This window comes from Hemicordylus capensis, chromosome 6, assembly GCF_027244095.1.
Source record: "Hemicordylus capensis ecotype Gifberg chromosome 6, rHemCap1.1.pri, whole genome shotgun sequence".
NCBI classification, from domain to species: domain Eukaryota; kingdom Metazoa; phylum Chordata; class Lepidosauria; order Squamata; family Cordylidae; genus Hemicordylus; species Hemicordylus capensis.
This window is the reverse complement of record NC_069662.1, coordinates 120907138-120934206: the sequence shown is the minus strand read 5'-3', so window position 1 is coordinate 120934206 and position 27069 is coordinate 120907138. Positions and strand designations below refer to the sequence as shown.

The window sequence follows — 27069 nt, the reverse complement described above, 5'->3', positions numbered from 1 at the left end:
TCACTGCCTTAAAGTAATGTTTAAAGAGATTTCAGCCCAAGGGGCTATGGCTATAAACCATGACTAATATGAACTGAGTATGCCACAACTCTTTCCTGGTAAATCATTGGTCATATTCAACAATCACCATAGCTTGCCCAGGCGCGTAACAACGATCGGGCAAGGGGAGACAGTTGTCTGGGGGCCCCACTGCCTGGAGGGGCCCCCCAGAGGCACCTCACGTGACTCCCCATTGCCCCTTGCCCAGCCCCAAGGCTCCTCAGCCACTTGCCCTGTTCGCCGTCTCCCCAGCTTGTTCTCCTGGCCGGCAATGGAGCAGCAGACACTCTGCAAAGAGCTCCTTTTCTCCCGCCTCTCAGCTGATCGGCGGGTGGGCGGGGCTTCCACGGTGGTCTGGTGTAGGCCTCTGTGAATCCTGAACTCGAGTAGGGCCCAAGCAAGCCAGGAAGGAGGAGGCAGCCAGAGAGGCCTCCACTGTTCTCTGCAGCAGAAGACCCCCTGCTGCCAGGTAGAGTGTGAACTCCTTTTTGTGGTTACCTTCCCCACCCCCCCACCCGGATATATAGGCATCTGCTTGCCATAGGGCTTTGATATGGGGGGGAGGGACTGAGAAGTCTCTGAATATTTATTTTTAAACAGCTTGGAAAATTTGCTGGCTTAAAAAAAACTATCTAAAAAGTCCTATAAGTGGCTTGTTTCATGGCAGAAAATTACAAAAACTTCTGGAAGAAACAGTATTATATTTATTTTATTCATTCATTTATAAATGCACTTATGTTCAAGTTGTTTTGCAACCCAGAAGGTCTGAGTGAGAACTGTGAAGCATGTCTTCTGCTTTTATTTTATTTTATTTTTCTTGTGTGTGAACTGCTCCCCAATAACTTGCAGGGACTTCAGGGTAAATCTGGCCAACATGTGAATGCAGCACCTCCATTCCAGAGGAGATGTGTGTTAAAGGGCTTTAAAAGCCTCCTGTGAAAAACCTCCTGGAATCAAACTTGACTGAATTTGTTCAGAATTCTGAGAAAACAAACATAGGCTCACCCTGCATGGTTGAAAGTCTCCTTGGCTAATCTGCAGCGAGGGGCCCATTTTAATCATTCATCTTTCTAGTGTGTTCTAGGCATTAAAAGTAAAACAAATGTATAGTACTCAATGTATATCTCTATATATTGTGACATGTGCGTGTGTGTATTCAGTGAAATGTATTTCCAGGCAGCATACTTATTTTGGAATATCAGACTTAAATCCTTGGGGGCCTGGGGTGTGCGGAAGCCCTGGACTTTGAGTGGGGGGGCCCCATTTTAAAATCTTGTCTCTGGGCCCACTCCAACCTTGCTACGCCCCTGAGCTTGCCATATGTTTTTTCTGATACCTTCTACAACATTGCATCTACTATTGTAGTGTAGGATATTTTTTCAATAACAAGAGTAATAAATAAATAAGCGGACATGAGGAAAATTACTTAAAGTAGTCCCATTGAAATGAAACTGACAGGTTAGGCAATGGGACTATTTTGAATAATTTTCCTTGTTGTGTCAGCCATTATATTTAACATGAAGAAACTCTTGCTTTCTTCTCCACCCCTTTAAATGTTACATGGCAATCCTCTGCGGCACATATAAGACTCCTTTTAAAATGTGGTCCTCCTTTGCTTTGACAAGTCATCAGAAAATCATACATGGGGACATGTCTGGAAAGCATGCATGCCACTTAAATCACATTGAAGAGGCAGACACAATTAGCAGTCAATGTGCAACAAATGGAGCAAATTCAGTCCATTGCCCTGCCCAATACAGATGGCATAGTCGCTTTTAGAAGGAAAGTAAAAACATAGTATTTTATACCCAGGCTTTTTAGATGAGGGCTATGTTCTGTGTTGCTGCTGCTCTATACATTGTTGAATTTTATTGTTTTATTGTGCATATGCTTAATAGATTTGTATTGTTTTAATATTGAAATTTAATATTTGTGTTAAGTTTTTAATAGATTTGCATTGTTTCAAAGATACTGTAAACTGCCTTGGGATTATTTTAATGAAAGGCGGTATATGAATCTGACACTAAATAAACACAGAGGCCACACAGAGCACCTTGTAAGGAAACAAAAGGAGAATTTGGAGCTCTGGCATTTTTCTGACTTTGTGAAATACAAGGTGAACAAAAGCTACTTGGGAATAAGCCAAGAATTCTCAGTGTGCCATTTAAGAAGAAAATGCTTCTTCTAGAACAGGCCTGCACAACATGCGGCCTGGGGGCCGGATGCGGCCCGCGAGGCCTTTCTTCCTGGCTCCTGGGGCTATTTCCCCTTCCTCCCCCTGCTGCTTAACCCCCCCCCCCCCGCCGCCAAATTCCAGCCGCTGTGCGGCTGAGGAGATGGCTGCGGGGGTGCGGGTGTTCTTCCTTACCCTCCCTCATGGCAGCAGTGGCACACAGCGGCAGAAACCAGAGCGACACTCGGGCCTGCGATTTGGCCCAGCGTTACTTCCCAACTGAAAGGTGCGCCTGCACAGTTAAGTCCCTTAAGTCTCTCTCTCTCTCTCTCCCCCACCAAGACTGCGCCATTCTCTCTCTCTCTCTCTCTCTCTCTCTCTCTCACACACACACACACACACACACACACACACACAGACTGCTCCATTCTCTCTCTCTCTCTCTCGCCAAGCCTCCTGCTGCATCCTTTCCATCTTTCTTTACCCTCCTCCCTTCTTTTCTAAAATTATGAGAAGAAGTTCTCTTCCATGTTTTGTGTGATGATTTGGCAGAGGTGGAAAGGAAGAACAATGCATTTTATTATGTATTTTGTACAGATTGTATAATATTTATATTATTAGAATGAATTTTAATTCAACTTATTTCATATTAATTTAAATCAATCTTGGTCTGCCAGAACATCAAAAGTTAAATATTGATTAAATTCATTTTTAATTCATTTTTAATTCATTTCTCTTTAATTTGGTTGATTGGTTGATTGATTGATATTAAGTGTTACTCTAATAATCAGCACCCTAGGAATTGACCTCGGCCCCCATGAACCAAGTCACAGTTGGTTTTGGCCCGCCAGGTCATTTGAGTTGTGCAGGCCTGTTCTAGAATATAGTTTGTAAAGGTTTATATGGCCTTGGGAGTATGTGTGTGTGTGTGTATGTATGTATGTATGTATGTATGTATGTATTTATTTATTTGGAGTAGACATGGTACAGTGGAAATAATCTAGAAGCCTTAATACCCATGCATAGGATATTAATTTAATAAAATTAATTCATCAGGTCCAACTTCTAGTGCAACTTCAGTCTGTAATGGACTGCAGACTCTATCCAGGTGTTTCTCAACAAGATGTGTCAAGTAGGATTAAGGGATCCCCTACCCACCCACCCACCCACCTGGTCTTCCTTCTGTAGTTCAAATCTTGCTGGCAAATGCTAAGGCAGTGAAAACTGCTGTACTGTCAGTAATCTCATGACTCAGCAGAATTTCCTCAGAACTGGATTCGTGCTTCATCATCTATGGCCTATCTGTTCACCAGATGTTTCATGTTGAGGCTCTTTGAGGTGTGGCCCAGTGATCGCTCTGGTGCACTCAGCAAACAATAAGAGGTACTGCATAATGAAACTGCAAATTGGCGTTTACTTTTTAAATTTGAATATCATTTTTCCCAAGTGACTATCCCTTATGATAATTGTACATATGTTCTGTACACTTTCAGTTTTTTATCTTTGTAACTAAGAACAAATGGCTTATGCTATGTAAATTCTTCCAAGGCAATTATAAACTCTGATTCCCAGTAAACAAAACTGATAATAAACTATCACCAACCTTACCTCTGAAGCTAACGTTCTGGGAAACTGGCGTGGCTTGTAATTATTTTCATTAAAATCTGCTCTTCACTAGGATGTGAACCGTTAAACTATCTGGTTTTACTGTAGGTCTGTGTGGGAGTATTTGCTTACATTTTATACAGTTCTTGTTACTGCAGTTTCTCTGGGGAATCTCATCATGGAATCCTTCCTCTTCCACTCTTGAACCAGTCAGTTTTTCATTCAAGTGCTGTTTATTCATCTGTAGCTGGATTATGTCTGTTGAAAATCTGCTTTATTGCTGGGATTCTGTATTGGCTGTATGCCCTGGTTTCCACACAGAATCTCTGTCAGTGATATTCTAGATTTATGTAGGTGCTTTGTCTTCTTCACCTCCTTGGGAATATTTATTTATTTCTGCCTGTGTTTTCAAACCGACTAAAATGGTTGAGATGCTATAGTCTGGCACCCACACTGAGTTTGCCTGTTTTTTGGAATGAGCCTGGAGAATGCAGGAATTGTTTTGCCTAATATCCAGGCCAGTTTTATCTTGGACACAGAACAACCAGGAATTTTTAAGAAGTACACAGTATTATGGTCAGAGCAGAGGTGCATTTAGGTAATTTTGGAGCCTGGACCTAAAAGGCTTAGGGGGCCCCCTGCCATGCTGGAGGCCCCCCTCCTTCTGCAAGTTAAGCATCATCCCCCTACACACACACACACACACACACACACACACCATATTTGTAACAGTTGGGGTATATTTATGCAAATATGAACTAGCAGAAACATTTCAACAACTTAACAGATTCTTATCCCACGCTTTTGTTTCCCCACTCTGCCGCCCCCTCTGTTGCTAAAGCACCCTGCACAGGTCATAATCACACTCGGCATCCCAGTGCAGTACAGGCCAGCAGTGACCACACCACCCGGGACAGTCTAAAGAGAATTGGGGCGGGGGCAAGTGGTGTGGAGGCCCTGGACTTTGGCCCCGAAGTCCAAGGGCAAGAGCACCACTGATTATGCTTCATGAACTTTCAATCTTGTGCCTCAATTCTCTTCACCTTTTTGTAGCAATGTTCATGGCCTGCCCTACCATTAAGCAGGGTAAAGCAGGTTGCTTCAGCTGTCAGATGGTGGGCTAGTTGCCATGGGCAGCATGTAGCCGACTCAGCACCCCACCACCAGGGATGGCCTGCAGATAGAGTAAGGTGGAATAGCATCACCATGTTTTTTCTCTTTTCTTTAAATAAAAGAATTAGGAGTGTGATTTACTGTAAACAGCGGTGGGGGAAGACAAGGGAGGGAAGAGAGAACAGCAAAATGTCATGGGCCAGCACTGGCAACGTTATATTGTAGGGATAAGAGATGAAAAGAGCATTTCCCCTTAACTTTTCTTCCTGTTCTTCCATTCTGTATTAGGTGGTTTTCAGCTTTAAGTGAGAAAGGCTTTGTGGATAAGAATGAAGCCTATAGCCCTATCCATATGTTATGTTCAATACACATACAGAATGTAGATCAGGGTTGCTCAACTTTGGCCCTTCTGTAGATGTTTGTTTGTTTGTTTGTTACATTTTATATCCCGCTCTTTCTCCAAGGAGCCCAGAGCGGGTACTACATACTTAAGTTTCTCCTCACAATAACCCTGTGAAGTAGGTTAGGTTGAGAGAGAAGTGACTGGCCCAGAATCACCCAGCAAGTCTCATGGCTGAATGGGGATTTGAACTCGGGTCTCCCCGGTCCTAGTCCAGCACTCTAACCACTACCATAATCTCTGGCTATTGGCCACTGTGGCTGGGGATTATGGGAGTTGTAGTCCAAAAACAGATGGTGGGGCTAAATTGAGCAGACCTGGTGTGTAGAGTATACACAGGTACAATTATTCACGGTATGTTGAACACAGGTATAGCAGTACACTTCCTTTCTGCACCATGTTTTTGAGGAGCCTGTACCCATGTTCACTTTTATCATAAATGCCGGTATATTCATTCACACAAAAACACATACAAAGTGTACAAACTTCGTTCATCAGAGCCAACTTTGTCAACACAAACTACATATGATGCTGGATACATCTTCAGAAGGCATGCTTATCCCAGAAGTGGTCCTTTTCTTTCAGCCAGCATTCCAGGCTGGCACAGCATGTTAGTACTTTCTCCTGGCTCCATTTTTTGCCACCCAAATTGCCCCCAAATGGAAATTTGCTCCAAAAGAAGCAATTACCTGCAAATCAATATGACAGGAAATCTAGATGCACAGGTTGACATTCCCCACAGAGCTATGAGATGCAGAAGTATCCCTGTGGAGATGCAAAAAGACTGGGGCTTAATGGCAGTCCAGTGTTTCCCTGCGGCCCCACCTGTGGCAAAGCAGTGGCAGAAGGGCATGATTTTTGCTCCTCTCTTCTCCCTTAAGATCAAGTGTTTGTTTCCAGGGATCTGATTTCTGGAGGTTGCACAGCCCTCAGGCGCAGATTCCTGGATGTAAAAATTCAGTCTGGTGGGAGGGAACAGAAGAAATTGTGCCCTTCCCCTGCTCTTCTGCCACTGGGACTGCAGAGAAAGACTGGAATGCTGTTAATCTCCAGTCTGTTTGCATCTCCACAGGTAGAGGCACTCTTACCCCTGGACTTCTGGGCAGACGTCCTCCAGGGCCTCCACACACCCTGGGAGCCCCCAAATCCCCTTTCATCTCTCCCAGGTGGTGTGGTTGGTGTGCCAGTCAGCCAAGGGTGACTAACCTGTGCTGTGATTGTTAGATAAGACAAGACAAGTTAGGCAAGGATCAAGAGAGCAGGTGGTAGGACACACAGTACAAAACAGCTTGTCCATGTCTTCAGGAGTCACAAACTGAAAGTGAGCCTGTCTGACCACATAAGAGGAGTTGCTGGATACCTTCATAGCATACTCTGCCCTAATTGAAGAATCCCGTTTGGCCCGCATACGCGATATTTTGTCCATGAAAAAATCATTAAAAGCATCCTAGTGGGTAAACTGATGGTTGTAAATTTGGACTGAAGGTGGAGCGGGTCATATTAGCCCTGTCACAACCCTAGACAATTCCACTGGATGTGAACTTACAGATGCAAAGCAGGCAGAAAATAATTGCTTCTTTACCACACGTATTGCCAGAGCATAGATCTTCAGATGTGCTCTATGTTGTAACCTGTTGGGTCCAAGTTGAATCTTTTCCCATTTGCACTCTAATCATCTACTCGCCACTTCAGCTCCCATTATTTTAAATACCATAGGGCTAATTTTGAAGCAGGTCAGAGAGGACGCTTAGGAGCTATTGTGTCTAAGATCCTAGTGAGTTCATAAACTGCTAAGCAAAGAGACAATTTTGAAGTGGTGATTCTCTTATATTTAGCAGAGAGAGAGCAGCTGGCCCCATCCAACCCCAGCACAGCATCCCTCCAGTGGCTGTTGCTGGTATCTACCTTATGTTTCCCTTTAGATTGTGAGCCCTTTGGAGATAGGGGACCATCCTATTTATGTATTATTTATTTTTCTATGTAAACCACTTTGAGAACTATGGTGATATAAAATTCATAGTATTCTGAATTTGTACCAGAGCATCAATAGAATCACTGGCAGAGCCAATTCGAAACCCTTCCAAGGCTTCTTGGAACCCCATAGGGTCCAATAATCTTCTCGGGTGGACCAACCTAATGGGTCCTTCATCCCTACAGAGGTGGGTTGTGGTTGCAAGTCTTATCTTAACCAGATGGTATCCATTATGTGTGATTCTACAGTCATATACTATGGTGTCCAAGTTCATCATTAACCATTGTACATTTTAAGTCCCACGGACAGGAGATCCACAATTTCATGATCCCTTCGGTTCATTAATCAATTCTTGACAGAATATTTACATAATTAAATCTGTGTGTGTGTGTGTGTGTGTGTGTGTGTGTGTGTGTTTTCAAAATAAAAAAACAAATTGGGAAAATTAGGATAATGAATAAATATAGTAAACAGTAACAACAACAACAAAAGAAATAAAAATAGAAGCATTGATAATTATAAAACAGCAGAAACAGTAGAAACACTAGTCTTGAGTGACATTCATCAAGATGGTACAGCAGTTTCTTCCTCCTCTGTAAAAGGTAAGCGGGTCTTATTGTGCCTCAGGCAAAGAAACAGGGCTGGAACAGCTGGAACCCTTCAGCCAAGATGGTATGGCTTGCTGATGTCATCATTTGGTTCCTTGATGCTATGCAAGGCAGCACGGTAGAATGGCAGGAAGAATCTGGACCTCCCTTCTGGGGAGAAAAACACAGAAATGCTAGAAAAAACCATTGCAACAAATGACATTCAAATGGGAACTGGGAGATATGGAGAATGAGGAATGAAGAAAGAAAACGTCTCTTACATTGTTCTCTTTAGGTCCACAGCCTTTTATGGTGGTCTCGCATTTCATGAACCTACAAAGGTATGAAAAATGACCCAGAAGATCAGTAACTTTTAATTCTCAGCAAAGGCCTGGGACTTTAAAATATTTTATTATTTATTATTATTATTATTTTATTTTTTACATTTATATCCCGCTCTTCTTCCAAGAGCCCAGAGCAATATACTCCATACTTAAGTTTCTCCTCACAACAACCCTGTGAAGTAGGTTAGGCTGAGAGAGAAGTGACTGGCCCAGAGTCACCCAGCAAGTCTCATGGCTGAATGGGGATTTGAACTCGGGTCTCCCCAGTCCTAGTCCAGCACTCTAACCACTACACCACACTGGCTGTTCTCTGTGAATATGCTGTTCTCCACCCCTGCAAGCTTAACCAGGAAGGTTCTGAGGAGGGAGTAGACTAGGTCAGGGTTCTCAGCCACAAAGGACATGTCTGAGAATGATGGGAGTTGTACTCCAACAACATCTGGGGGCCCAAGGTTAAGAAACCCTGGACTAGGAGGATCCCAGCCACACCAAACTATTCCCAGTGGCAGTTAGAAATGGCCTGCAATGCCATCTCCATGAAGGTTCTCCTGCAGTGAAGTGCCTCAAAAAGAAGGAACAATGGCAGTTGGCCCATTTTCATAGTTGTCTTCCAACTCAGGGCTCCGCACCCCTGTAAATCCAAGTCATACTGCAAAGAAAGATACTTACATCGTACAGCACATTTAAATTATAAAAGGCTACAATTTGGAGATGAGTTGTAGCTTTGATGGCCTCAGCTTTTTCCTGTACTACTCTGGACAGAATCCATCCTTTGAAGTGCTGTGAAAAGAAGTGGCACCTCAGAAACATTTTATTGGGTACAGAAAGGACACAATGCTCCTGCCATGCTACCTGTGCCTATGAATGATTTTGTGTCCAAACCACTGCAAATAGGCTCTGCTTTCCAGGAAGGGAGCAGTTCTAAAAACATCCTCTGGCCAGAATTTGAGGGCCATTCATTGAAACATTAACCAATACCAAGTGGTTAAGTTTGCCTGGATGGTGCCACTTCCAGCTGCAGGCATGAATTCCCCACTTTTTTTGGCAGGGGGAGTCCTTCTAGGTAACAATGGGGAGAAGATAAGGTCAAATTCATATTCCTAATATCATAGTTTCTATGCCCAGTTATAATTCTATTATTTTTCTCTCCTCCTCCACTTCCTCCTCTTCCTCCTCCCACTACTACCTACTACTGCTGCTGCTAATCGGGGGGACATCTTAAATTCCTTTCAAGAATTTCAGGTAAATACAGTATAGCCTATATTTAATCTACATTTTTAAATGGGCTGGGGGGGGGGGGGCGTTGTCTTACATTCAGAGTTGTCTGATTTGGGTAAATACAGTTTCCAATCTTGTTATACCTGCAGCCTAACAGGGTACAATCCATGGAACTTTGCCATGATTCTGGAAGTGTATAAAGTGGTCCTGTTTTTCTAGGGGAGAAAAGGAGTCTCTGCTAGACTCACTATGCTCATACAAATGAGGAACATACTTGGTGAATTCTCTCCTACATTTCTTTCGTGTGTTCAATTATCTGTCCATTCAATATTTTATCCATAGGCCTTTATTTAGTTCGTGTTCATGTTGCTCAGCATAACATTGCAAGAGATCTGGCATTTTGTAAAGTTTGTCTGCCATTAGAGGAAGAGCTCCAGTTGTGAATGGTGAGAAATTCTGCTACACCAATGAGATATGAGCAGGTGCTAAGTCAAGCCAGGCTGCATGTGGGACCACTCTTTCGTTTTAAAGAATGGAATATTCACCACTACATTTTCTTCCCTTTTTTTTGGTAAACTATTTTTGTAAACTTTTAAGACTCATTCTTCAGTGACGACAAATATATCAAGTAACAATATAAATAAATGAAACATCAATAATGAGCAATTACAATCAGTCCAGATGGCATTAAAGAAGGCTGTTAAAAATTTCTGTTTCTGCAGTCATGTTAAAACATTTAAGTCTATATTATGGTAATATAATCTAAAAATAATACTTAATCTGTCAGATCTTTTGTAAGATAGTTTTGATATATCAATGCAATTTAGGAAACGGATCCAACTTGCTATATAGAGACATTGGTAATTAATATTTAAAGAAACTTAAATTTATGAAGAGAACTTACATTGGATTATAATTTACCAAATTTTCTGAAACCAATCTTTTATCCTTGGCCTACTCTTCTTTCAGTTAGTGGCAACATAAAATTTAGGTGATGCCGGTAATAAGTAACTAGATTTTTTAAAAACATGGAAGTGTAAGTTCACTCAAATAGTTTCAAAGTACCCAATTTTGTTTGGGCAATATTACTTTTCCAGTTATACCTTTTATAGTTTCTTCAAAGACTTACCTCCAGAATGTGCAGCAGATGTGCAGTGGTTGGATTCTCTTCCAGCAGTCTTTGTAGCATTATCATTAATGCTGCTGAGGCATCTTTATACATTGTCTATAGGGAAACAGAAAGCCAGTGTGCAGTTTCTGGGTTCTACCCAGGCCCTGACACAACATGTCCACCAACAGGCAGCAGAGAACCACTCAAAGCAAGATACTTCACTGGAAATGGATCCATGTATACATGACAAAAAGCTGGAAGTGCTACTACATCTTCCTCTATTGTCTGGGGCTAGAGATGTGCATGAAACGAATTTTTCTGTTCACTTCAAATTCAAATCAAATTTGAATCTAGTCCAAAATCTGAATCAAAATTGAATCGATTCAACCCTTTTTCGGTGCCTTTTTTAACCAATCGGGGCCTGAATGGTTTTTTAAAGGTGCCAAATGTCTCTCGAATAGAATTCGAATCAAATTTTGAAAAAACGGAACAAATTCAAATCAAATTGCCCTTATAAGGGATGATTCGATTTGAATTCTAATTAGTCAAATCACCCAGATTCGAGTCAAATTGATTTGAATAAGAATCAATTTGTATATCCCTATCTGGGATATACAGTTGACCAAATGCTCAAGCTCAACTGAGGCACAGCAGTGCAAATGAGACAAATAATCAGATGCCACACAAAGACCTACCAGGTGAATTTGCTACAGTATGGAAGTTCAATCAGAACGTACCTGGCTGCAGACATCCATCCTTCGTATATCACTGCTAATCACTCTCTTGATCACTGCACAAAGCACACGTGACTCAAGCTCAGGACTTAGGGGAGGCTTGAATTTGCTGGCAGGACAAAGGGAAAGTATGAGAAAATGCAACGTGAGTGGAGGGATAGCCATCCATATTAACTTGCAATCAAGGCAATTGATGCACCCTCCAACAGGACAGGAGTTTGCAAAAGCCAGAGGAAGGCTGCTGCCAGGCACAGGGCTTCAGGCTCTAAAACATGCTGAGAAGGTAGGTTTCTGGAGTGAAACTGTTGTAAAAGGCAAGGGCTGCCTATTAAGGATGGAATGCTTCATTCTGGACACTCTCAGAGTCTCTTAAAGGGCTACTGCTGCTAGTTCTTTGCCCAATCCCTTCTGGAGCTGATCTGAAGCAATCCCTTCTTTTATAGACTCTTCATCATGCTTCTGACTATTCTGTTTGCTTTCCTGTATAATCTGTGTTCTCCTTCCTTTGCCAAGAGACAACCTCGCTAATACTTACTTATAAAGAATAGATAAACCCGATCAACCTCGCCCAGTCTAAAAATACATACCTTAAGTTGGAGATGGTGGACATGCAGCTCGTAAATATAAAGACGGCCAGTGGGTGATTAGAGAACTCCTCCATAGCTTCCTGGGAGAGACCAAGGGGCAAAAGAAAGCAGGTGAGAGTCGATTCCCCATGGTTACTCCAAACTCATTTTCACACTTCCCATCAGGTTTTCTGAAACTCTGTTTAGATGCCAATCCTAAGCTCCTCAGAGTAGAGGTGTTCACAGAACCGGTTTTGCCACTTCAAACTGGACTGGGACCTGGTTTGGTTTGACCGCTGAACCAGTCTGAACCAGTTTGGAGCTCTACTGGTAAAGGGGAATCCTGTGAGGATTCCCCTTTACCAGTAAAGGGGCAGGGGGTCTTCCCTAAACCTAGAGGGTGTGGGAGAGGAGTCAGTTAGTACTTACAGGTACTAGCAGCAGTGGCCATGGTCAGGTGTGTGGCTGGCATAGAAAAAGCTCCCCACCCCCGTCAGCCTCCCCCAGAGTCGCCCAGGCTTGTGGTGGCCCAGTTCAAGCCTGCTCAGGCCTGATTCAGGCCTCTGCGCACACATGGAGGCCATTTTAGTGATCTCCACACATGCATAGAGGCCATTTGCATGACCATACAATGTGGCCATGCAAATGGCCTTTGTGCATGCACAGAGGGAGGCCAGCGGGGATGGGGGGAGCCCCCACCGCCTACTACCGCCACCACTGATGCTATTACCTTTAAGTACTAAATGACTCCCCTCCCACCCCCTCTAGGTTTAGGAAAGCCCCCGAGTCCCTTTACTGGTAAAGGGGAATCCTCACTGCTTTCCCTTTTACCAGTAGAGCTCTGAACTGGCTCGGTTCAAACCAGGCTCAGGTCAGTTCGAACTTGGACCAGCCAAGGCTGGTCTGGTTAGACTCCAAGCTGTTGAGCTGTGCTGGTTCAACGTTGGGCCCAGCTCGAACCAAGCCAGCCTGCACACCCCTACCTCAGAGCAGAAATTACAACTCCCCAGTAGATTTTTATTGAATAGGTATTTGTTGATTTTAATCAAAATAACTGCATATTCTTTCTGTCTGCAGACCCATAAATTTACATTCAGAGAATTTCCCCAAAATTCAGTCCCAGGGCCTCTCTTGCCTTTCAGTCAGCTGTCACCTTCCCAATGGTGTTCTGGTGCTGATTGTCACTCACCACAAGTGTTTCCACCATGTCCGCTTTAGAGTAATGGAGGCCCAGAGTCTCCCTGCCATCTTTCCCTGTTGTCATACATTCAGCATTCACAGCATCAAGGAACCTTATGAAGATATCAATGCCCTGGAAGTTGCAACCATCAGACCATTAGACAGAGAAGAACATTTCTATATTACCAAAATTGTTTGAGCATCCTTTCCAGAGTAATTGAGGATGAAATTGGAAGGCTGATCCCTTCTATTCTTCCATCACTGAAGCACACCCAGCTGACATTCTCAAATGGCTGAAAAAATAACCCCACCAGAATAAAGCTTATCATTCCAAATTGCCTTAGAAAGTCATTGGGACAGGGTGGCATACTGCACTTGACCCACAAACCTCAGAATAAAAGCATGCCAACATTTCTACTTTCAAATGGTGAAAGTAGAATGAAAAGTCTTTTCTATAACTTTACTCAAGGTGTTCTGATTGCAGAATCACAACCCATCACAATGCATTCAGAGACTATTCGAAAGGGCTATAATTTTCTCTTTGGCAATTGGGGATTGTCCCCAATAGCCACTGTATAAGCGTCCAATCTCCTTTGGCTGAATGCAGTCCAACAGCCATTTGGAAACAGAATGCATTCCTATGGCCATCCAGAAGGTATGTATGTATGTATATATCTATTTATCTATGTATGTATTTGCAATATTTATACGCTGCCACTCCAGTACACTACAGCTCAGCATGGCTCACAACATTAATAAAATAGATAAATGTAAAATAAAAGATTGATACAGTTAAACAAGTTAAAAGACCAGGCTAAAACCACATTTAAAATTACCATTTTAAAAAAAGTTTCAAATTAAAAGTTATTAATAAAAAGCTAAAAACTGAGAACCATAAAAACTAAAAAAACCAACCAGATGTAAGCAGCAGATAAAACATTAAGAAGCCTCTTTAAAAGATGTGTTTTAATTGATTTAAAAAAAAACACTGAGGTAGGGAGCATGGCAAAGTTCTTCAGGGGAGGGTGTTCCAAAGCCAAGGGGCCACAACTGAAAAGGCCCTGTCTTTAGTCCCCACCAACAGATCTCTGTTAGTGGTGGGGCCATGAGCAATGCCAAGCAGAGGGCTCTTGCAGGTTCATATGAGTGAATGCGGTCCAACAGGTACCCTGGCACCAAGCCGTGTAGTGCTCTAAAGGTCAAGACCAGCACCTAATCTAGCCTGGAAGTGGACTGATAACCAATGAAGCTGCTGCAGGATGGGTGCAACTTGTGCCCACGTGCATCCTTGCAACAGTGTTCTGGACCAGCTGACTCTTCTGAACCATCTTAAAGTACAGCCCCATAAAGTGCATTGCCGTAGTCCAATCTGGATGAGTGACTGAGGTCATGAGTGACAAGTGACTGAAGTCAGGTCTGACTTCTCTAAGTAGGGTAGCAGCTGGCATACCAGCAGTAGCTGGTAGGAAGCACCTCTGCACATCTCTGCCACCTGTTCCTCCAAGGACAGTGGCGGGTCCAGAAACACCCACAAGCTGTAGACTTTGTCTTTCAAAGGGAGCGTGACCCCGCCCAAGGCCAGATTTACTTCACTACTCAGATGATCAGTTTTACCAACCCAGAACACTTCTATCTTATCTGCATTAAATATCAGCTTGTTTGCTGCCATACAGTCCAGAACAGCCTTCAGACCCCAGTTCAGAGCATCCACTGGCTTCCTGGTGTCTGCTGACTTAAAGGATAGGTAGAACTGGGTGTTATCAGCATATTGATGGCACTGCAGCCCACCCCCATGGATAACCTCTCCCAGAGCTTTCATGTAGATGTTAAACAGCATAGGGGACAGAATAGATCTCTGTGCACCCCATAGGCCAAAGGCCAAGGGGTAGAGCAGGTGTCCCCCAGCACCACCTTCTGAGTATGACCCTCCAGGTAGGAGTGGAGCCACCATATAACCGTGTCCCCATGTCCCAAGCCGGAGAATAGGGGGCCATATGCCGGTGCCATGTGCATGCTGACGCTGCACAGGGCTTCTAGGATGCACACCGCTTCAGCAGGTAGCTGCATGGGGCAGCGGAGAGAAGGTAAGGACTGTTCTTTCAAGTTCCCAGTCTCCCTGCCCAAAACGTGCTTGAACCCTGGTTCATGCACATTCCTACAGGAGAAATGACCCAGAAGGATACCACGGTCGATGGTATCAAAACCCGCTGAGAGGTTCAGGAGAATCAACAGAGTCACACTCCTTCTGTCTGTCTCCTGGCATAGGCCATCCACCAGGGCAACCAAGGCAGTTTCTGTCCCATATCCAGGCCAGAAGTGAGACTGGAAAGGATCTAAGTAATCAAATTCATCCAAGACTGCCTGGAGCTGAGACACCACCACCTCTCCAACATCTTGCCCAAGAAGGGGAGGTTAGAAATCAGTCAAAAATTATTTAAATTATCTAGGTCCAATGAGGGCTTTTTTAGGAAGGGCCTAAGGACTGCCTCCTTCAGCTGAAGGGGCGCCACACCATGGTTCAGAGAGGCATTTACCGCCTCCATCACCCATGGACTCAGTCCCTCCATAGCAGCTTTCACTGACCATTAAGGGCAAGGATCAAGCATACACGAGGTAGGCCTCAGCGTTCCAAGCAGCCTGTTCACCTTCTCAGACAACACAGTCTGAAAACCATCCAATATAACAAGACCAGACAGTACATTGGCAACATCCGGTTCTGGTGCTACAAAACCCTTAGAATCCAAGTCAGAATGGATACAAGGGATTTTATCTGCAAAATATAACATTGATCACAGCGGGCTGCCAAGGGTTCTGTTTGAAGGTCTTTCCAGCCCTCACATGCATTCAATTAGCCAATCTCTCTCATTTGTTTTCATACTAGCATTAATTTTACTATGTGTGTGGGGGAGCAAGTGTACCTTATTCCCACTCTTCCTTTCTCCCCATAACTTGCTGACAGGATGACACTCAGTGGTTCTACATGCTGATTCTGAGGGGAAATGACATTGAGAAGCATCTGTTAGGCAAGATATTAATATAACTTCTTTAAAAGAGGTCCAGCTTCTTGACACTGAAACAGTTGCAGAGGTCTGATCACCAGCTCGGCCACCACCCTAATAACCAGGACATATTTTCCCTTCCAACAATTCCCCCAAAGTCCATGCATCTCCTCAAACAACTTTTCTTGGAGGCGCTGATGGGGTGATTACCTTCCACAATGGGATGCTGATCTTTCACAGTGCTTCTGCTTTCTTTTCTAAATGCAGATACATCTTCTCTTACAGTGCTGTCACCCTGCCCCTTGAAAGGGACAACTTTGACACTCCTCTTTCTAAAGAAGAACCTCAGGTGTCTATGCCTAGAACATAGGGTGGGGGGAGATGAGAAATAGAGCTTACACAATCCGCTTGTTCTGTGTGTCAACATTCAGCTTGGGAATATTCAAGGCTCCAGACATTACATGAATTCACTTTAATGGGCAAAAAATAATTGGAGAGAAGGATCTGGACTGTCTGAATTGCTGGCAATTTGATCTTTCAAACTGTACTGAGAGCTCTCTCTGCACAGGGGGGAAGGTTCCCTCCTCACACCAGGGTCAGGGGCAGAGATGGGGCATATACAAAGGAAAAGATGAACTGTTTTACTAGCAGTATTCAGTTTTAGACTGGTCCTGGGCACCATCTCTCTCTCTCAGCACCCTGTCCTGGCTTGGAAAGGTGGCTAGGAGGAGGTGCCGAGGACTGCCCTAAAATGTCATTGCTAAATATAGAATGAGATGGTAGAAACCTTTAAGAAATCCTACTTACATAGTTATCTATTTCTCTCTGTCTTGCTTGCTATCAAAATTCAGCAATGATAGAAAAAAGGCCAAAGGGAAGAGTAGAGTATCAAGACTCTCTTCCAGCAAAGTACTACTGGCCATCTGACAGCTGAGAATGCAGAGGGTGATGTCACAGGGGAGGTGATGTCACAGAGGGTGATGTCACAGTTACCTTACTAACTGGGCTCCCCCCACCCCCGCCCAGTCTCATGTGGTTTCCTTTGAGTCTCAATGTTGAATTTTTAATGAGGTTTTTTATCCAGACAACTTCACTCGGCAGCTGCATATGGGTGCTGAAAACCATGGGGGACAAGAAAGAGCCCTGTGATTCCCCATAAGGCCAAGACCAAAGGGCAGAGCAGCAGTTCCCCAGCATACCACCTTCTCAGACCTGCCTTCCAGGAACTAACAGAGCCTCCCAAACATAGTGTCCCCCCAAACCATTCCTGCAAGGTGACCCAGAAGGATTCTATGGTCTAGGTATCAAATGCCACTGAGATGTCCAAGAACATTAACAGGATGCTGCTTAAGTCTAGATGTGATTCACAACCTGCCTTGATCTTCATTTTAATTTCTAACGCAAATTGAATCCAGAGAAAACACGCAGCCTTTGCTATTTTCTCCTGATAGTCACATGTACCCAAAGAGCCGCAAACCTAGACAGACACAGATCTGAAAAGTATCCAGCTTGCCTTGCAGATGAACTGCGGCTGCACAAGCTGTCTTGTTGCATTGACTTTACTGACTGTCAGATTGCTTTGTCAATGGACTGAGTGACATTAACACAGGTTTAGACTGTGGGAGAACATGTGCTGCTCAGCCCATTTGGATTTTTCATGAGTACTGAAAAGCCTTTTTTTAAAAAATAAAAAATAAAAATAAAGTGCAGTGCACATTCAATAATGACACTAATGCTCCCCCTCATTCTTCATGATCCCTAGTTCTAAAATTTGGTTTTTTAAAGTGCTTAAGGAAATTTGGGATGCACTAAAACAGGGGACAAGAGAATGATAATTGGTTCCCTCTGAATGGTCAGCCAAAGGCACGGAATTTCTGAGTGGACGTAGGAATGCATTAAGCCCTCATTGAGATTCTACTGCCCACTGCCAAGAAATAAGACTCTAGTTCATGGCTTTCCACAAGAATTTTTCCATGGAGTGAGGAGGGCAAAGTATATCCACACAAATCTATACATAAATTATATAAATAAAATTGGTATGCATAAAATTAATCCAGGAGGGGGAACTGACCCCTTGTCTACCCCTCTTTCCTCATAGTGTCCTTGCTGCACTGTTCACCATTACAGCAGCATTCATCAGAAGAGACAAACACAGCACAGGTGGCCCTTGTTATCAGCGAGGGTTCCATTCTTGCCCACAACTGTGGATAACGAGGTGAGGCAGGTGGCTACTAGGGGGAGGGCCTTTTCCGTGGTTGCACCCCATTTATGGAATAGCCTCCCAAGTGAAGTTTGCCTACTTCATCACTTTGTTCTTTTAGACACCAGGTAAAGACTTTTTTTGTTCACACAGGCCTTTTAAATTTAAATTTTGATTTTTAGATTTGATTTTTAAACTGATTTTAAAAGGGTTTTAAAATTGTTTTGTATTGTATATTTGTATTTTCTCCACACACACCACCACCACCCCTTTTGGTCTTTTATGATTTAATGTGTTGTGTGCTTTTATTTTATATTTTAATGCTATATTGTGAGCTGCCCAGAGAACAATTTATTATGGGGTGGATAACAAATAAAGCTTGTTTGTTTGTTTGTTTGTTTGTTTGTTTGTTTGTTTGTTTGTTTGTTTGTTTGTTTGTTATTATGAAACTACACATAACAAGACCTTAACCCTATGGGTATTGGGGGGTCACATTCCTGAAGGTCAAAAAAGCTTAAATAAGTGGAAAAGAGGCAGAAATAAGAGAAATAAAGCACTGTACCATGCTCAACAGGTTTCCGGTGAGCATGGTACTGGAGCAATGCCCACCCCACGAAGCAATGTCTCCCCTGCAATTCCCCCCCCCCAGCCCCAATTCCATTGATTTCCTGCAAATTTTGTAGGCAAATTTTAAGACAAAAGAGCCACAAAAAAGGCTTCATTCAGAAAAATAGTGGCTGGAAATGACATCGGAAATCATTTCCAGTCACCCAGAAACTATGGATAGGCAAATTTTTACTATTTTTGGAACCATGTATAACAAGGTCAAAGCCACCTAATGGTGCAGTGGGGAAATGACTTGATTAGCAAGCCAGAGATTGTTAGTTCGAATCCCTGCTGATATGTTTCCGGAAACACCTATATCGGGCAGCAGCGATATAGGAAGATGCTGAAAGGCATCATATCATATTGCGCAGGACATCGCAATGGTAAACTCCTCCTGTATTCTATCAAAGACAAGCACACGGCTCTGTTGCCACCAGGAGTCAACACCTACTCAACAGCACAACTTTTACCTTTATAACAAGGTCAGGTCTCCATTGCCCAATTGCGAAACCGCAGGTGCTGGGACCGCAGATAACGAGGGCCAGCTGTGTAGTAATTGTGATGTGGGAGTTTCCATGATCAGGAGGCTGATCTTGCTGCAGAAGAGACAGTGGTTTGACTGCTTGGCTGCTGTCATAAAACCAGTATGAGCAGTGTTTCATTACATAGAATTCCATTCTAGAGAATTACGACGGCATATAATCAGGGCAAAGCACTTCCTCAAGTCAAACCTAGCCATTCAAGGGACTGAACAAGTTGTTCTAGTAAGAACTAATCAGCCTACTTTTGTTTCACTGTCTCTACAACTGGACTAAATTTGGTTCAGATCATGGTTCACAGGTTAGATCTCTTGCACCTCAAATGTTCATGCATCCACCATCTTGGATAAGGGTGGATGACATTATCACAAACTATACCATTGAGGTGTCCCTGTGTGTCACTCACTACAGCTGTAGCAAATTTGGTTCAAACTGGTTAAGTGGTTCACAAGTTAGCCCACTTATTCTATCTATCTATCTATCTATCTATCTATCTATCTATCTATCTATCTAATTTGTACACCACCCCAAACATTCATCTCTGGGCGGTTAACCATAGCATAAAACCAGTTAAAAACATATACAAAAAAACTTAAAACAATTTAACAATTTAAAAACAAACCAGAGTTTAAAACCCAAAAAATTTAGGAAGCTGAGCTTGCACCTCAAATGTTTACGTGTCCACCGTCTTGAATTGGGTTGGATGACATTGTCACAATCTATACCATTGAGGTGTCCCTGTGTGTCACTCACTGCAACTATACCAAATTTGGTTCAAATGAGTTAGACAGTTCACAAATTAGTCCGCTGATGCCTCAGATGTTCATGTGTCCAGCATCTTGGATTGGGGTAGATGACATCATCACAAACTATGCTGTTGAGGTGTCCCTACATGTCCCAACAGCTGTAGCAAATTTGGTTCAAATCAGTTAAATGTTTCACAAATTAGCCCACATGCGCCTCAAAAGTGTGTGTGTCTGCCATCTTGAATCAAGGTGGATGACATCATCACAAACTATGCTATTGAGGTGTCCCTGTCTGTCACGCACTGCAACTGTATCCAATTTGGTTCAAACAGGTTAGACAGTCCACAAATTAGCCCGCTTACATCTTGGATGTTCACGCAGCCACCATCTTGAATTGGAGTGGATGTCATCATCACACACCATGCCATCTGAGCATCCCTATGTGTCCCTACAGTTAGTAGCAAGTTAGGCGGTTCACTAGTTAGCCCACTTGCGCCTCAAAAGTTTATGCGTCCACCATCTTGGATCGGGGTGGATGACATCATCTCAAACTACGCTGTTGAGGTGCCCCTATGTGTCCCTACAACTAAACCCGATTTGGTACCTGTTGGTCCAGGTGTTGCAAAGTTGATAGGGGGGTTGAGAAGGTGGGGGGGGAAGCCAAGAGGGATGCGGGAATGCTGAGACTGAGGGGGCGGGGGGAGAACTAGATGCACAGATGCTTTGTGTCCGGGCCAGCCAGTACTCTTTATTCCAGGATCACAGGATCCTATATGAAATGTGTATCAAGAAATTGAGATAGGATCAAAACTAATCTCAGGATCATGGGATCCCAGAATCAAATTGATCCTGAATCAAATATTTGATCCAGAATCAGACCTGAAAAAACAGGCCCTGGTCCCTGAAAATTTTGCTGTAACTTTTAGTTATTTCTGCACAAATTTATAAACTCAATATTATAAATAATTGTGTAGTCATATATGTATATATTTGTCTTATCAGGATAATCATGTATGTTGTAAAGTCTTTTCCCCCTTTATCCTTTATTTTTCAACCAATTATGTAAAACTTGAAATTTAGTCATTTTTTGTATTCAGAGACCCCTCATAATGTGAGGCCCAAAATATAGCTTACGTAGATTGTGCCTAAATCCAGCACTATGCATGTACAATTAACACTGCCACCTCCTTTTTATACAAACTCATGCCTGTGTTTTGTTTCTGCCTTTTATTTTGACCATCCAAAGCATATTGAACTTTTCAGAGCAGAATTCAGAACTGCACGGAACCTGAAATCATGAAGTGGCCTTTCTGGATATGTTTTAAAGCTTCTGTCCACATGTTTTTATGTTAACCACCCAGAGACGAAAGTTTGGGTGGTATAGAAGTTTAATAAATAAAAATAAAAATAAATAAATTTAGTTTAACGGCACAGAAATCATGTCTGAAAATGCATAGGGAAAGATGACTTAGAAGGAGAGGAGAGCTTGTCTTGTGGTAGCAAGCATGACTTGTCCCCATAGCTAAGCAGGGTCTACCCTGGTTGCATATGAATGGGAGACTTGATGTGTGAGCACTGCAAGATATTCCCCTCAGGGGATGAAGCCGCTCTGGGAAGAGCAGAAGGTTCCAAGTTCCCTCCCTGGCTTCTCCAAAATAGGGCTGAGAGAGATTCCTGCCTGCAACCTTGGAGAAGCCACTGCCAGTCTGTGAAGACAATTCTGAGCAAGATAGACCAATGGTCTGACTCAGTATATGGCAGTTTCCTATGTTCCTATGAAGACTATATAGAAATGACATGTAGGAAGATATTGGTAATTCCAAGCCTTTTCTCAGTAACCATGTCCTCTTTGGACCTCATTCTATTAATTTACTCTTCCCATATCAGTTATGGAAAAGACATGCAGGGGATCACTGCCTTGCCATTCAGTCATTATGTGGGAAATTATCTGAGGTCTTTCTGACATATATTCCAAGAGATGTGCCTAAATTTTGGTTAGGTCATGCTGTTTCAAATACCTAAGAAATCAGGATGGATGCAAGCATTTCCTTTAGGTATAATGTGATCTTGATTTGAAAGAATGAGCTCAATTGAGATCTATTTTAATTCTTTGGCTCACTCTTTCCCAAGTGGCCAATGGAGTTAGTGCTAGTTTAACAGAGCAACTGTGCCATCCAGTGGCTGTACAGGTTAACTCAGAAGCACTGTCTGAACATTGCAATGTCTTGTCTTGGGTAGAACTTACATTGTTATTTGACACATTTGTATCCTACTCTCCCTCTAACAACTTCAAAGTATGATATGTGCTATTGAGCATCATCTGAAGATGATACTCAATGAAGACTTACCAAGAGCCACACTATCGGCTTGGTGAATGAATGGGGTGTTCCTGACATAAATTGGATGTAAAAGGAAAAGACATTGCAAAAGCATATTCAACCAAGCACCTAAAATGACTCTGCCGATCAAGACAGGGCTGGTTCACACAATATGGTTCTGGGCAGCCACCCATCATGCAAAGAGGTGCACCACTACTCTCTGCCCTCCCAGCACACCATCCCTGCATGCTCAGAGTCACATAGAGATCGAACATCTGAACCAGCCTCTAATCACATGGTCAATATAAGCCAACAGTCAGAGCTGATTATAACATCCTATCCCCACATAACCATATGGAGCTGGGGTGGCATACTGAGTAGGCAAAGGGTAATGAAACACTTTCAGTCCTTTTAATACCTGGGTCACCACGCAGGGCCATAACAACAGAGCAAGCCTACATACTCTGTATCTCTATGCACCTCCATCACAACGTCTTTGTCCTAGTGAGAACTTCCATTACTAGGTAGGAGATTTGAGGCAGAGTAGGGATGTGTAATAACAGAGATACATTGGCACTCCTTTTTCATGGATGCTTCCTCTGCCTATGGCCTCTGTACACCTTTTCCTATTCTAGCCTTCACCCTATTGTTACATATATATAATCTTGATGTGACAGCCAGACCCAAGTACTTATGAAATCACTTTTTAAAGCTCTTTGAAATTTTCAGAATGAACATTTAATAAGAAAGAACAAGATCAAAAAGACGGTAGCAACTGGGAGGTCACAGGTGCTTTACCTGGAATATAAAGGTAAAGTGTGCCGTCAAGTCGATTTCGACTCCTGGCACCCACAGAGCCCTGTGGTTTTCTTTGGTAGAATACAGGAGGGGTTTACCATTGCCTCCTCCCGTGCAGTATAAGATGATGCCTTTCAGCATCTTCCTATATCACTGCTGCCTGATATAGTACCAGCGGGGATTCAAACTGGCAACCTTCTGCTTGTCAGTCAAGCATTTCCCCGCTATGCCACTTAAGGTATACCTGTGGATAAAATTGAGGAAGTAAAATGCTTTCCAGCATCAGGGACATACATTTTGTCATATACTGTAAATGTGGATGGGACAAATATGCTCAGGGCAAATTTCCAATGTAATGGGTTTCCCCATGGGTTTCCCCATTTCCTCATGGTTTCCTCATTTTATAAGGAGAATGGGGTGATGCAATTTATCTGCCTTTACAGATCTTTTGAAGATAATATTCTCTCCTAATCTTCTATTAAAAATTCTTGTGGGGATTTGCAATTGGAGGATATATGGAAATTCTGCAGAATGAAGTGTTAGTGCAGGTGCTTGGCTTGCAAAGAATTTCACTGACACTGATGATGAGGCTGGGTAGGAATTCTCCTGCAAACCCTGGAGGATTGTGTGTTTAAAATGACTGCTGGCCGACCAACACTATGCATTGTTAACCAGACATGCAAAATCTCCACTTTGAAAAGAATTCTGGTTTGAGCTGGTTCTGAACTGCGTACAAGTTTGTTTCCTTTGCCTGTGATCTTTTACAATCTGGAGTCCCAAGACAAAAGCTGTAACGAAGCATAGGCTGTTGGATATTGACAGTCAACTGGATTAGTTAGCTGGATATTTATCAAAATATTCTACATGGCTACATTTGGTGAAAACAGATTCACTCACTGGTAAATTACAGAGGAGACTTAAATGCTAATAGATAGCACAGACCTCAAGACATTAATTCAGATTGCAGTTCTAAAGTGTAAAAATCCAATTCTTTTATTGGATGTTTTAATATTGTGATGTGAACCACTCAGAGAACAATTTTGTTACGGGGTGGCTAACAAATAAAGATGATGATGATGATGATGATGATGATGATGATGATGATGATGATGATACATAAACCCAGTTGTATGTGTGTGTCACTGCATAAGCAGATGTGATGGGGAACCTACTCCATTCAATGTGACCTCTAAGGAAACTGGACATGATTTATAGGATGGGAGAGAGGGGCTGTGTGTGCAGCTTTCTCACAGGCTTTAAAAGCTAATTCTATTCAATGGACACAAAACTGTTTGTAAAGTTACCACTGCTTCTATGAATATAACAGTCCAAGCACCAGGGGCAGTTCAGCATAGGAACATAGGAAGCTGCCATATACTGAGTCAGGCCATTGGTCTATCTAGATTAGTATTGTCTTCACAGACTGGCAGCGGCTTTTCCAAGATTGCAGGCAGGAATCTCTCTCGGCCCTAACTTGGAGATGCCAGGGAGGGAACTTGAAACCTCCTGTTCTTCCCAGAGCAGCTCCATCCCTTGAGGGGAATATCTTACAGTGCTCACACTTCTAGTCTCCCATTCATATGCAACCAGGGCAGACCCTGCTTAGCTAAGGGGACAAGTCATGCGTGCTACCACAAGACCAGCTCTCCTCTCTCCTATATCATGAGGAAAGTTGAGGCAAAGTCCTCAGGCAGTGCCTGCACCCTGAGGCAGTAAATGCGGGCATCTGGACCCATCATCCCAACACCTGCAGCATCACCTCAGCTGCTCTGCCACTCCCAGTTTGTAAAAGCAAAAATGTTAGAGATAAGCTCATCGAAATTAATGAGCTTATATCTCTACTAATTTTTAAGCAACTAATTTTTGCTTTTAAAAACTACTCCATTTTTCACCCACCAAGCAGTTTTCTCACACTGTTCTGCTCACTATTCTAATTGAAGTAGCTCTTCAGATATTCTAATTGATGGTAATTCCTCCTTATTTTGAGTTTTTAAAATTGTCCAAAAGGATAGGAACTAGAGACGAAGTTGGAAATATGAAAATTGTGTCTCTTTTAAAACCCTATACATGTCAACATGCTGCTATCTGTCAATCAACCTGCACATACATACACTGTAAGAACAGTTTACACCTTTACAAACATAAGTTTTAGAACACATATCAATAACACAATAAATAAATTCAACAAACAGTACTAAATGCAAACCAAAGAGTGGGGAGAGTTTTTTTAAATTCTATTCCCCCACCATGGTTCAATCCAGGACAGTGGTGTATTAAGTCCAGGGGCGCACCAAGATGATTTGGGTGCCCGAACCACCTGGATCCCCCAGTCACAAGCCCCCCCCCATGCAAGGGCTCCCAAAACCTCCTTTTTGGGGGGCCACCCCACCAAACCTCCAGTTTTGTTTTGTTTTTTAATTCCTCCCCCCTTACTGCCGCCAAGGGGTGCTGTGGTGGGGGGAGAAGAGCAGTCCTTCTCCCTTCTCCCCCCTTGACCCCAGTCTCATCCTTGAGAGACTGGAAGGATGCTGGCCATATCTGTTCGGTCCAGTATTTTTAACACAGTGCGAGGCGCGCCTGTACAGTTTAGAGATCGCCGCAAGCCGTAAGGGGAAAACAGTTTTTTAAAAAACCACAGAGGTTTGGTCGGGTGGGGTGGGGTGGCTGCTGAGGGCCCCCCATCCATTTGGAGGGCCCCCCAGACCTTGGAGGACCAGACCAGGTCCCCAAGGTCTGGGGGTTAGTGCACCTCTGATTAAGTCCTAGTTATTTCACACCAAATAATAATCTAGCAAATGCATTTTGTATCAGTTGAAGTTTCCAAACACTTTTCAAAGGCAGCCAAACATAGAGGGTATTACACACATCAGATTTGGAATCACTTGAGCATGATTGGCAGTGGCCAGGTCTAACTTCTCCGGAAAGGGGAGCTGTTGATATACATACAGGCATAGATTATTTTTCAGCTATGGATGCACACATAAGCATACATACCATGGTCAGGCCTGATCCCGCTTCCCGGATGCATTATTTCTACCATTGTGTTGCAGGCATATACATAATGTGTGACCATTCACAAGTGACCTCTTAAGCTGTTATCTTGATAAAAGCATGTTATGCCCTGAAGAGGCCTGGAAGAGACTGATCTAGACAGAGAAGGAAGTATTGCATACAGATATACAAGTTCTTCACCTTTGGGTCAGACAGAAATTTGTGAAGAATTATGTGGGTATAGGCCGCTGATCTTTCAATCCACTGTGTGTGTGTGTGTGTGTGTGTGTGTGTGTGTGTGTGTGTGTGTGTCCATGTGTTGAGGGATGGCTACAATACTTGCAGGTTATGCTCTGAAATATTGGTTCATTCTTTCTCAAACTAATAACAGAAGCTGGTTTGTCTGGAAGTGATGTTGGATGGTAAACTACTGATAAAGTCTGGTATCCATAGAACTGGAAGCAGACATCTGGAGACAGATGTCTGTATCAGGAGGGATAGAAATATGATAAATAAATCTTATATATACATACATAAAACATACCTGAAAAAAGGATGTCATGCTTCAATTTTAAAAAAAATCTTCAGGCTGACTTCCTAACAAAGGACATATATTAGTAGGGTCCGCGGGGGCACAGCAGGGGCCTTCATGCAACTCCCCCAGTCCTTTTGTGCTCGTGCTGCTGTGAAAGAGTGCTAATACTTCTGAGCACTGCCTGCATCCCAGAAGCACTCTGTAAGAGTGGGAACAGATCACAGAGAGCGAATGACATATTTCCACACATACAGAGGACTTCTGGAGAGTGGAGACTGCTTGGAGACTGTTTGGAT

The 27069-nt window shown here is 43.1% G+C and overlaps 2 protein-coding genes across 10 annotated transcripts in view; one reads left to right on the top strand and one right to left on the bottom strand.

Annotated features, from left to right (window-relative positions):
* Positions 1-448: 448 nt before the first annotated feature.
* The window catches only part of ABCB5 (ATP binding cassette subfamily B member 5), a 106581-nt gene continuing 79960 nt past the window's right edge, over positions 449-27069 (top strand). For 4 of the 7 annotated variants that reach the window (XM_053265978.1, XM_053265971.1, XM_053265977.1 and 1 more), the window contains exons 1-2: positions 8033-9475; positions 18139-18255. The gene's annotated coding sequence lies outside the window, so the exon portion shown is untranslated. Of the gene's footprint in view, positions 509-8032; positions 9476-11401; positions 11995-18138; positions 18256-27069 lie in introns of those variants that run through there. The other 3 variants (XM_053265972.1, XM_053265976.1, XM_053265975.1) reach the window with 3 other exon arrangements.
* LOC128331926 (uncharacterized) lies at positions 7794-16976 on the bottom strand. Of its 3 annotated transcripts, none has more exons than XM_053265981.1 (10): positions 16848-16976; positions 16251-16399; positions 15960-16030; positions 13052-13174; positions 11884-11963; positions 11300-11405; positions 10581-10676; positions 8903-9013; positions 8171-8222; positions 7794-8060 (listed from the first exon to the last, which is right to left on the bottom strand). In XM_053265981.1, coding segments are annotated over exons 1-9 (780 nt in total). In that variant the 5' UTR covers positions 16850-16976; the 3' UTR covers positions 7794-8060; positions 8171-8180. The 3 variants fall into 3 exon arrangements, with proteins under 3 accessions (XP_053121956.1, XP_053121957.1, XP_053121958.1); XM_053265982.1 differs by having other exon boundaries at positions 7794-8057; XM_053265983.1 differs by lacking the exon at positions 13052-13174.

Coding starts and splice junctions, on each gene's coding strand:
- LOC128331926 (XM_053265981.1), bottom strand. Junction 16,031..16,250: donor TCAGCATCCCATTGTGGAAG/GTAATCACCCCA, acceptor ATTTCCCCTCAG/AATCAGCATGTAGAACCACT. Junction 13,175..15,959: donor AAAGGAAGAGTGGGAATAAG/GTACACTTGCTC, acceptor TGCAACTTCCAG/GGCATTGATATCTTCATAAG.